Raw genomic sequence first — 13,310 nt, 5'->3', positions numbered from 1 at the left:
TTGAATTTTCCATTACATGATTTACTTAAATATAAATGAGTTTTTTCATATAAAAATTGTTTTTATTATTTTACTTATAATTTATAATTTACAAAAGTGTACAAAAAGAAGTTTTGTATATATAAAAAAAAAAAAAACATTTTAGTACAAAACAAACCAAAAAAAAAATTGTTATTAAGTAATTAATTGGAATTTTTACAACATTAAGTCCCCAATGTTAACATTAATCTAATAGTTTTATATAATTGTATATTATATACATGTATTTTTTCCATTTGAAAAATAAATAGTGTAAATGGAACCCCCAAAAAATTTAGAGAATCAAAAAATTGTTTGTTTTTTATTATTTAAATTTTTGAATTTTTGTTTCCATAATTATTATTAATATTAATAAAGTTTTTTTTTTAATATAATTAATAGTTGTAGTTTTTAATTTATATAAATATTTTAAATTTATAATTAATTATTTTACAACATTATTATTTTTTATATATTTATAATTTTTATTCTACAAAAAGAGATTTTATTTATAAATTTCTTATAAAAAATAAAAAATAATAGAAAAGATTTAAATACATTTATATATATAAACAGAAAAGAAAAAAAAATTAAATATATTAAATAATAAAATAATATAATACAAGAAAGAAAAAAAAATTAAAAAAAAAAACAATTATTGGAATTAATTGAAAAATTTCAATTTTTTACTTTTTTTTTTTTTTTACTTTCCCTGAAAGTTTCATCACAAATTTTTTGTTTAATTTTTATTTAATTTCATACTTTTTATTTTTATATTTATTTAATTTTGAAAATTTCAACATTCCATTTTTTAACAATTTTATTTCTTTTGTTTTAAATATTGTAATAATTTTTGTTTTTTAATGAAATTTATTAGTTTTCATTTTCAATATTTATTTTAAATAATATTCTGTGTTGTTATTTTGTTCTGTAAATTTTTTTTTTACTTATTATTAATTACTTATTAATTTTATTTTTAAATAATTAAAAAATAGATTACTTAATATTGTTGTGAAATTTTAATTATTTAAAATTACAATTGAACTTGAAATGTTTGAGCCGGTGGTTTTGGTGGAGATATAAATGGATTAGTACTACGTATTTCAGATGTAATTGGTTGTTTATTATTTGTAACATCACCTACCCATTCAGCATCAAATGGATCTGTTGTTGACATTGTTGTTGCACTTATTGTTTTAGCACGACCAGTCATGCCTAAAATAAAAAAAATTTATATAAAATTAAAAATTGTTTAGATAAAATTATGTAAATAGTATAAAAATGAAAATTTTACCTATATTAGGTGCACGTTTTATTGGTGGAGCAGGAGATGTACTTTTAACAACTTGACCAAGCCATTGATCTGGATTAGGTAACGGTGCAACAACTTCTATAGGAACAACTTTAGGCTCTTGTTGTGCATTAATAATAGTCGTTGTAGCAGCTGTACTTGTTTTTGTTATATTATGTATTGGTGACATATTTGAAATTTGTGTATTAGTTGTAATTGTAGTTGTTTGCTGTTGTTGTGTAACATTTGAAATAACACCAACCGGCGGTGAAATATTCATTATTCTAGCTTGTGGAGATATTTGTGCTGTTGGTGGTGTTGTTATAATACGTTCACCAATAATATTTGTACCAGGTGTTGTTATTGTTGATGGAGTTGGAGTAATATTACCACCTAGTATACCACCTAATATACCATTTGGAGAAATTGGTGTTATAGGTGAATATGGACTTGTTGTTGTACCAATTTTATTATTAATAAATGTATTTGATGTTATATTTTGATTAATGCTCAATGCGTTATTAAAATTTAAATCATCATCATCATCATCGTTATGCGTTAATAATGATAAACCTTGACTTAATTCTTGGCATAATTGACTAACTGTATCAATTTGATTTTTTTGTGGTGATACTTCTGGTATAGGTGATACGCTACGTAATGGTGTTGTTAATGTACCACCACCGGCATCTAAAAATGCTTTTTGTCTTTCAGCATTGGACGGAAGATCATTAATACGTAATGACATTTGTCTTTTAAATGGTGATTGACTACCAATTGTGCCTAATACACGAAATGATCCTTGTCGTTCTAACATTGATGGTGTTGCATGCGGACGTTCAATTGCAAATGGATTATATGGTTTTGGTTGTGGTGGTACAGTTGCTGTTTGTATACCATTATTTGGTAATATATCAATACCACGTTCATTTGATGCTAAACGTTCTGTCATCGTTTGTTGACGGAATGAACCACTACGTGTAAATGTTGAATTTTTCATATCGAATGTCATTGTAACACCACATTCTTTATCACGTCGCTGTTTACGTTCTAAACAAACAGCGAATGCACAGCCAACTGCATGAGATAAACGTTCACCAGAATCTTTTATTGCTAAAAATCCATGGCACATCCATCTTCTTGTTGTACCATCACGGCATATATAACTAAAACCGCGTTCATGATTACGATCTGGTGCACAAAAGCTGACTTTTTCAATTGTTTGATCGACTATTAAACCTTTTGTATCATCATCGACAACACGAAGACCATCACCACTGACATGTAGTAGACCGCGAATTGGTCGCCGTCTTGAATTCTAAAAAATAAATAAAAAAAGAAATGAAAATACAAGAAATAAGTTTAATTTTAAATTTCGTATTTATTTCGCTTGTCATCTGATTGTTATTGAATAAGAGTATTAATAAATTTTAGAAAAAACTTCATGCAGTAATCCTTTAATCTATTTAAAAACAAAAAAAATAAATAAATATTTTCGCATTTGTTATTCAAATTTTTTATTTTAAATTCAATATCCTATTTAAAATTCTCATTTTTTGTTAAATGATTCAAAATGGAATTTAAAAAATTTATCAAATACAAATTCTTATAATCCTTTTAACCTATTTAAGCATTTCATATCTCATCTCCTTAATATATGTCGGGTAGTCGAGGTGATATATGTTTGCAAAATCATAAAGAAGCAAAAAACATGTAGAAAAACAATTTAAAAATAAATCGACTGATACCTCAAAGTGCGGATTACTGAAGCTTATCTTAATTTTCTCAGAAAATAGAATCGATATTTTGGTTTTTATCTCATATTGATATAAATGACAATAGCATTGAATACATAATTACCTTGAGAAAGGATAACAATTTTTATGAAAGTCAATAATAAAAAAAATGAGCAAAAAAAAAAAATTTCTTTTATTCTTTATTGTATTCCAAAGTTGACGCACGTGGAAAATTTTATCTGAATATTATTCAGAAAATTCTATGTAAAAGATTTTCAGATTTTAATAATTTGAAAGTAGAATTATTTTATAAATTAAAATTATAATTTATTGTACAATATTGTACAATTCGAAATTTAAAATGAATGTTGCTTTCAAGCCCATAGCATTAATGTCTAACTAAATTCAAACTCAATATGTCAAGTAAATTTAATTAAGAATACAATTTTAGATGACGCTCAGTATTTTGGATGTTAAGGTTCAGTATAAAAACTAAATTTCAATAATATTATGATTTTATATAATATAAACTTACTCGTAATACTTTAAGAGCTTCTTCACATACTTGCATACCCCTAGATTCAAATACCTCAACACATCCTAAATATTTAACTTGAAATGAACATGTTGCAGAACGTACTGCTTGTTCATCAGATTGCCATTGATGTGGTTTCGATGATTCTGGTACATGTTCCTTTCTTCGACGAAATGAATCACGAAATGAACGTCTTAATCGATCCATTTTCTTTGGTGAACGTTTTCCAAATCTAAATGATGCCGCTTTCTAAAATTATATAATATTTAAATAATTTATTAATTAAATTATTTATTAATTAAATTAAAATATATAATTTAATAAAATATTTAATATTTTATTAATAGAAACCATAATCTTTTATTTATTAAATTTGACAAAAAATTCATAGATTGTAAAAAATTTTACTTAAAATTTTAGTTGTCAATTATATTGAGTGAGAATTTTTTTCATATTTAAGTATAATTGAGTGAAAATTATATTAAATTTGCCAAAAATATTAAAATTTTTTTTCTTGTGTTTAATTGAAAAAGTGTAAAATAAATTTGAAATCATATTATTTTTATTATGGCTTCTTATTCTTCGATTATTCCGAATGTAATAATAAAGTCAATGAACTAGAAAATGAAAAAGAAATTATTCAACCAGAACAAAATAAAGGTAAGAAATCATGAAAAAAAAATTTTAAGATTAAAAATTATCAAAACTTTTAAGTAAATACAAAAACAAAATTAACTTTTATTAAATAATTAATTATAAAATAATACCTAAGGTTATGGTTTCAATTAAAAATTCTTTAAAAATAAAGGTATACAAGTATGTATGTATATTTCATATAAGAAAGTAAATATTTTAATAAAATTTTTATTACAACTTAATCATTAAAAAACTCTCTCACACTAATTATATAATTTTAGGCATTAATTATATTTTAATGTGTTTGTTAATTGATTTCTTTTATTATATTTTAATTGCATTTAAAATAGGGTTTTGTCACTCTATATAATTAGTTTTCATTTTCTCATTCTTTAATAGTAGATTGATGATTGGGCCAAAACAAGGCTTGGCTTATTATTATAAACTTTCGGCTAATAATAATAATAGTTCCCGATATTCCATTGAAATGTTGTTGTTCGTATAGAAATTTTAAGAAAATCAAATTCAGAACCATAAAATTTATCATATAAGAAGCAGGAAATACGTTTACGTGATCAAAATATAAACAGAGCTGCGAAGCCAATTATAAATTTTTACAATTTCAAGTCAAAAATTCAAGTAAATAGTACATTTGTTTTTTAATTTAAATTCATTTCCCATATACTCGAGTTCTTATCCCATTCGCGACTTGAGTTTCAAATCTAGTTCCAGTCATTTATGAAATTCCGAATTCGACTCCTAAATTAGGCTCCGATTCCTCGATTATGTCTTCTTAATTCTATACTATGATGTTTTGTCCAGGGTTCTTATTAGCAACTACGTGGCAACAACTTCTTTACTTCTCTCCGATTCCGTGGCTCTTTGTATTAAGCCATATATAATTTTAACCATTTCCGATGATAATCATCTAACTATATACCATATAATAAGCTACTGTGGGGCATAACTAACACGAAATTTATAATAAGTAAATAATTTTCATTACAATTTTAAATTATTTTCCATTTTCAATTTTCTTATTTATAATTTGCAATTAATTGATATTATTTTATATTTAAATATTTAATTTATTAAGTAATTTTACGTTATATAAGCATCCATTATCTACTCTATTTACCTTATATATACGATATGCTTACATTTAAAATGTAAACAAATAAAAATAAAAAAAAAAAAAAAAGAAATACCTACCGGATTTTTAACATCTCCAAATTTTCCACGTGTAAAACCTCTATCAAGAGGTTCATGTGTATGAGACGATGAATTCCCCATTTTTTTATGTTATATTTTTTTTTCGATATTTACTGATTATTAAATAAAATAAGAGTCAAATCCAAAATTTTCCGAAATTTTTTTTGATTTTCCGAATTTTTTTTTTTTTCAATATTGCAATTTTTGGTATTAGAACAAATTGCAATATTCGGAGGAAAGTAGAATTTATTCCTGTTTTTTCTCTTCTTTTATTTTTTATTGATTTAAAAAATATTCCAATATTAAATGAAATTTAATTAAATTAATTTTTCCTTATTTTTTTTTATAATTTACTACTATAGCTCCTACTATCCTATGATTGGATTATAAATGAATGAATTTTTAATGATTCTAGTTTGCTATTTTTTTTTTTTGTTTGGTAAGTGGAAATTTTTCTTTCTTAATCCTTGAATTTTTGTTTTATTTTTTTTATTATAACTATTATTTCTTTATATTTTGTGTTGAATATTATGTGTTTTTTTTTTTTTTGATATGGTAGTACTGCTGCCTCTATATTTCCAATTAATCTAATTGGAAGTATAAGTTTTATATTATGAATATATTATATTTGTTATATACTATAAAAATGTTATAGTACCTAAGTACATATATGTATATACTTATATTATAAGTTCATATTGTGTATAATTTTAAATTAAAAAGGGTTTTGAGGAAATTCCCATGAATTCCCATGTGACAAAATAAATAAACACTTTGATTTTTATTTCTTACTCTTTCTATTGCTCTATATATAGTTTTATTGTAAATTGTGTTGTAAATTTTAAGTAACTTTTAAATGTGTTATATGTGTAAGTATAATTTTATTAATTGTTATAATTTAAATTATATGTATGTATATTGTATATCACTTTTCTATATTTCTTTTTTTTTCTATTAATATTTAATAAATGAGTTTAAATTAATTAAAATATTATATATTGGTTGTTTCGGAATGATTTAATATTTAAATACTATATACAATTTATAAACACAAATATAATTGTTATATAGATATATAAGGAAAGTATTTAAAACTGTTATAAAAAAATTATAAATTGTTAATTAAGCAAGTATATCATAAGAATATTTTTAAAATGGACGGGCGAGAGAGAGGGAAGGAAATATTCTCAATTAATATTTATTATTGATGCTTTTTGTTTTGTTTTTTCTCGTTAAATTAAATTATTAAATAAATTGTATAATGAAACAAAAAAATCACTGTATTTTTATTGTTTATTATTTATAATATAATATTTAGAATTTGATATACTACAATTTTTATTATTGTTATTATTTTAAATTAATTTTTGATATTTTCCCTTTTAATATAACAATATAAGGTAAGTGTAGCTAATACTGACAGTGGCGGTAATACTGACATATATGAGGTTTTTTATAATTATTAAGAGATTTTCTCTATACAACATATATATATATATTTATTTCTAGATTAATTCAAATTATCGCAATACTTCCTTTTATTTAGTTTTGAAATAACTCCAAAATATTGAACATAAATCAGTTTTGTTTCCATAGACATAGCAATGGTGGGTTGAATTGGAGAATTTCTTATACTTTTTGCTTAATTTTTCCGATTTTGTTTTTATTGCTTTTTGACTTATTTGAGGGTTAAAAATATATGTATTTATATTAAATTAAATATTTTGATTATTCTTTATCTTATTTTATAAGTAATTCGGATTAAAAACGTTAAATAAATAAGAATTTTAACAAATAATTTCTGTCAGTATTAGAAACATCTAAAATTCGACCATGCTTCTATTACTGACATATGTGTCAGTAATACGTCAAAAATCCGTATTTTTATAAATTACGTCATTTTTAAAATATTTAAATTTTTATTTTCGTATTTATTTAATTAAAATCGAATTTGAATTTTCTTTCTAATGTCCGAATTCTGACACTAAGAATTTACTACAGGTTCGGAGTATTTTACCTTTAAAAACTGGTGTCAGTAATACGATCTAAAGAGGGTCAATATTTTGTACAAAATTATGTCAGTATAAAGTTTTAATTTTGATATTCATTTTAATTAATTAAAATAATTTCTTTATACTTTAAAATTGTTTAAACTATTTCAGTCAAATGAAAATCGATTACATTTGTGAAAACCTATATCTGACTACGACCTTTTTACCTTTTTAATAGTGATATTCGTCCAATAAATTGTGTATCAATATTGTATACAATACTGTCAATAAAACAGTACAATTCGGTTTCTAAAAAAATGCTTTAAAATTACTGTAAACGTTAACGTCATAACAAATATCACAACGGAAATGGTTCTCTTTAAATAAGAAAAGTAGCCCTTTTTAATAACCCAAAATGTTGTTCTAAAAATTGAGAATGGGTTGCTTTCGTTACGTACTTAATACATAAATAGTCTTTGTTAAAGCAAAAAGCAGCTTTAGAATAGGCTTATTAGCAGCTTTAGAATATATTGATCTGATTTCTTATAATTTCGTGTGATATGGTACATCATATTTTAGGTATTATTTATAAGAATACATTTGTAGCAAAACTTATAATACTTTATAAAACATTATGTAATTTCGAATTAGATTTTCATAAATATCTTTTAAAAATTTTTATTTATTCATTGTTACATATTAAGACTACTAGCAAAAGTACATTCTACAGTAATAATAAATTCAAATCAGCTGAATTTCACATATTTTTACCTTTAATTCAATAAAAAATATGTTTTTATTTTTTGTTTGAATTATATTTTGATTCATTTTTAATTTCTTTTTTAAATAAGATGAAATATCCGTAGAAATCTAAATTATTCCATTTTTATTGAATATTATCACTTTAACCATTTGAACCATTATTCATATATAGAATATAGATACAGCATATGAAATTACATTGTCAGTATTAGGAACACAAACTGTCAGTAATAGACACAAACATTTGCGGTTATGTCAATATTAGGAACATTTTTGCTTTTCATTTTTAATCGAAAAATTATGAATTAAAAAATATTTTGATTAAATAATTTTATAAAAAACATTATTCTCAATTATCCAAATTATTCAAAAAATTGGAAACACGATCATTTATTGTGTCCCACATATAAAATATCTCACGCCAAAGTTGAATTTGTTGCGAAGTATGTCAGTAATAGGGACACTTACCTTATCTAAAAATATATGAGAATATTGCTCCTTTTTAATTCTCTTGTTATATTTTTATGATATACAATTATTGAATGGGAACTCCAGTTGAATATAATATTTTTATATTGTTATACAATTGTATTGTATATTTTATATATTATGACGATCAATAATAAAATAACGTCATTGCGGTATGTGGTAGCGGAATTTACTTGGAATTTACTTCTTTCTAATATTTAAATATTACTGTATTGTACTATTAATTATAATTGATTGATTGATTGATTAAAACACTAGTTATTTTTTTTTATTTTGTTCATTATTTTAATTTTTTTTTTGTTTTTATTATTGCTACTGTTTGTTAATTATTTATGATTAAATTGTGAATTGATTGAAATTGAATAAAAATTTTTTTTTTACTGTTGCTATTTTTGTAATATTCTTGTTAAAGAGTTTTGTTATAATTTTTATTGACTGTTTATGTATAAACGTATAACATAATGTACACACATATATAAAAAAGCATTTATATTTTAACTAGATTGTATGTGTGTACATATTTTGTATATAAAAATGTTCATTTCCTTAATAAATTTGATTCAAACACAGACTGTAAATTTTAAAATAGAAAAAAAAATTTATTTGATTTTTTTTTTTTGTTTTTATATTTTTTATTATTGCTAATAATATAATTATAATTGAATTTGGTTTATTGATATTGTAGTTAATTTGCATTCCATTTTATTTTCATATTGAAGGTGAATATTTCTGAGTGTGGTGAAAATTACTATTATTGTATTATCATTATTATTATTGTACTTTGTAATTGCATTATAATACATACAAGATATACATACATAAATGTTTGACAGTTTGACAGTAATTGAAATTATGCATATGGCATGCATATACATATATACATATATATACATAGATAGCAGAGAATAATTTAATTATTTTTATTAATTAATAATAAATAGATTATTTATACTAGGTATTCGAATATATTTAATAATAATAGCATGAATTTTGTGTCTACTCAATTTTATTATTATATAAATTGTTAATTATTTAATTAGCAACATTGATATATTAATATTTCCGGTAATAGAAACTTCTGTTTTATATACATATATATTTAATACCTATATGTTTACGCATTTATATGAATTTTAATTTTTTAACCACAAGAATTTAATTTATGTATGTATATGCATTTGTATTCATTTTAAGACACGGGTATTAACTTGTAAATAATTAATTGTGTTATACAAACAAATTAGATATTAATATTGAACACAAAAATGATTGAAATAAAATTATTGTAGAATTTTTTAAATTGTATAATAGTTTGTAATACTTATAATATATTACAGTAAATATGCATGCATACATACATAGGTACATATTTTATAAATATATTTCAAGCATGTCATAATAATGTTGCCAAAAAAAATGCAATATTTCAAAATTTTGTTAATTTCCAAATACAACGTTACAAAATCTCTTTAATACCATGAGAACTTTAATGATATCATAATGATTTGAATTTTATAATTTTATAATAAAATTAGAAACTATAACTGTGAACAATAAGAAACTGTGAATTCGTCTTAGCAAGTTATTTCTAATGACAACAGAGGGCAGAATACTTTTTCATTCATTGTTTATGGCATTCACAATAAAAATGTGTGAAATTTATTACGTATTCATTTTAAACGCATAAATCAACATTAAAAATAAACTTTTTTATTAGAAGTTTTTAATTGTCAAAATATTTACTTAATATATTCTCGAAATACTGTCAAAATATTTTGGTAGTTGCACAACGTCTTTTTAAAGATTTTAAATTTTGGTTTTTAAATTAATTTAGCCCAATTTCTTAACTATTATAACTGCACACCTGATGTACAGTTCTATTATAATAATTTTATAAATATTTTTATATAAATAATAATATACAATTTAATTTTCATATTAAATATGTACATATACGTATATATATACAAATATTTTATAACATTTATAAATTAAAAAATCATTTTCTGTATACATACTTAATGCAGATGTGAAATGTAAATAAACTGGCATAATATAACAAGTATAATTATTTACTGTTATAACATTGACTTTAAAATGTAGGTGTACATATATGTATGTACATTATACTGTTGCATATCATTATTATTATTAAAAAAAATGAAGTAAAGAAAAACTTTCCATTTATAATTATAAAGTGCATAAATTAATGAATAGCAGCCACTTTTTTTTTAAATATAAAATTAAAATTTTAAATCACTGTTATTATACGAGTATTAGTATGCACATACATACATATATATGTAATATATTGTATGTATGAAAAGCGAAAGCAATTTAAAAAAAAAATATTTATTAATAAAAACAAGAAGAAGAGAAAATTTTAACGCCTAATCGTTATAGTTACTTAACAAAATATGTAAATGATTACTTTGTATAACAATTTACATAATAAAAATATAACCATATTTTTACATTATTGTGTATAAGATGATTTTCTTTAACATATATACATATATACATATGTATATATATATGTATTAATTATCATTTCGTCTGTTAAGTTTTAATTAAATAAGTAGCAGATAAAATTTTTGAACCAATTTTTTTTTACTATTTTTTATTATACTTATATTTACATATATGTAAGTTTTAGATTACAACATGTCTTATTTACGAGATCTAGGTTACATTTTATTTACTTTCGTTATTCGGCAATTATCCTAAATGTTATAAATATAAGAATACTTAATTTTGAAAAAGATTGTACAAGCATTTTAATCGAGTATTAAGCGCATCTGGCAGCATTGAAGTCAATTAGTAATACAATGAAAGTGTTATACAATTTATTAGTAAGAGAGAACAAATAAGCAATTTATTACTCTCAACTGCTTCAAAGTTTTATAGGTAAGTATACCCTTAAAAAGCTTATAAATAAATAAACTTAAGATTTAAATCGAATATTAAGCACATCTGGCAGCACTGAAGTTCACTACCAATCGAATGAAACTGTTATACTATATAATAGTAATGAAGAACAAATAAATAATTTTAATAAGAATAATTAACAACACCTACTGTGACAACACCTAAAAAATTAATTTATAATTGAAATTTCTAATATAACAATTTTTGTTATATATATTATGTTTTTTATTTTGAAAGAACAAATTTTTTTAAAATTATTAAACTCTTATATTTTCCTGTGGTTTTAATTATAACAATAATGAATTCAATATAATATTGTTTACAATTCGCTATAATTTAATGATGATCAAAAATTTTTTGATATTTTCATTTTCCTATATTATTATATCTGTATAACAGTTAATATAACAATGTGTATAATAAATTAAATTACATTTAAAAAAAGTTTTCTTATTTATAAACCAAAAAATTTATTCTGATTTATATTAAGCTATTCATTTTTCTGTTATAAATTAAAAATATATTTAAAAAAATCAACTGAAAAATAAATGTGTTATACTTATATGGAATTATTGAACGGAAATTATAAATGAGTGTTAATTTAATTCTTGTATGTGTATTATACAATTGTATTTAAGAGGCGTATAAAAGTTAAACATAAATATGAGCATTCTTATAAAATAATTTATTATTAAACATAATTAGATATTTTTATAAAGAGAAAGTTAAAATTATATTAAGTAAGTTTAATTTATTTATAGCAGATTACTTATTTGAGATTGCCTATGTTATTCTTTAACAAAACTTATAAGTAATATTTCAATATTCGTTAATTTTTTTTTTATATTAGACTTTATCAGACAAATTCAATTCATGTTAAAATTTTAAGAAAACTAAAATTATTTATCCATTTAATTGTTATACACATACATAACAATATTGTATAAGAGTAATTATAATTATTTTTTTTTTATTTTAATGTGAAATAAATATTTTCAAGATTTTGATAATTAATTATAATAAATATTATATGAATATATGAGTAATGAGAATTCATTAACTGTTATACAAAATGAAAGAATTAAGTGACTATACATATATAAGTGCTAAGATAATCGTTTTCAAAAATAATTTTTTAGTATTATTAAATTTTTAATCAAAACTTGTGAATTTATAAATGTTCGTCATACAAAATTCATGTTTATACACATATATAACTGTATAACACTTTCTATACTTTATTGAACTTAAGAAATATCAAAAAAATTATTTAAAAATTACATAATTTTAAAATGGTATGCCAGCTATCATTTAAATGTTTAAAAATGTGTAAAAGGGAAAATGTACTTTTCTCATTCATTAATTTGCAATTCTTAAAATTCTTACATACAGAGATTTCAAAAGAAAACAAAAGAATAACACAAAATCTTCTAAAGACTTTTCTCATAGAAGAGTTAAAAAATGTTTTTAAAAATATTTTAGGACAATTTAATTTTTAATATATTTGAATAAGGTCGAAAAAAAGGAGTTGAAAAAAAAGTGTTATACGTACACACGTCATATGTACATGTAGGTTTCACATCCTTACCTGCATATGTGAAATTAGGATTTCTAATTTTCTCAGTACCTTTTGTTTTTTCAAAAATAAATACCAAATATAATTTAACAACTAAAACTTATACATAAATAAAATTTAACGCGAATTTTTCAAT

The 13,310-nt window shown here is 21.7% G+C and overlaps 1 protein-coding gene across 2 annotated transcripts in view; it reads right to left on the bottom strand.

Moving 5' to 3' along the window:
* Positions 1-887: 887 nt before the first annotated feature.
* Positions 888-13,310, bottom strand: part of LOC129610697 (protein numb) — a 79,111-nt gene continuing 66,688 nt past the window's right edge. Inside the window, exons 2-5 of one of the 2 annotated variants that reach the window (XM_055523350.1) lie at positions 5,429-6,522; positions 3,581-3,829; positions 1,313-2,627; positions 888-1,233 (exon numbers count right to left, since the gene is read on the bottom strand). In XM_055523350.1, the coding sequence (XP_055379325.1) occupies positions 1,052-1,233; positions 1,313-2,627; positions 3,581-3,829; positions 5,429-5,509 (1,827 nt within the window). In that variant the 5' untranslated portion in view covers positions 5,510-6,522 and the 3' untranslated portion in view covers positions 888-1,051. The remainder of the gene's footprint in view (positions 1,234-1,312; positions 2,628-3,580; positions 3,830-5,428; positions 6,523-13,310) is intronic. The other variant, XM_055523351.1, reaches the window with a different exon arrangement.

This window comes from Condylostylus longicornis, unplaced genomic scaffold (assembly GCF_029603195.1).
Source record: "Condylostylus longicornis isolate FDR11 unplaced genomic scaffold, ASM2960319v2 ptg000046l, whole genome shotgun sequence".
In the NCBI taxonomy this organism is placed as follows: Eukaryota; Metazoa; Arthropoda; class Insecta; order Diptera; family Dolichopodidae; genus Condylostylus; species Condylostylus longicornis.
Note: the sequence above shows the minus strand (reverse complement) of the source record. Positions and strands in the feature narration are given on the sequence as shown.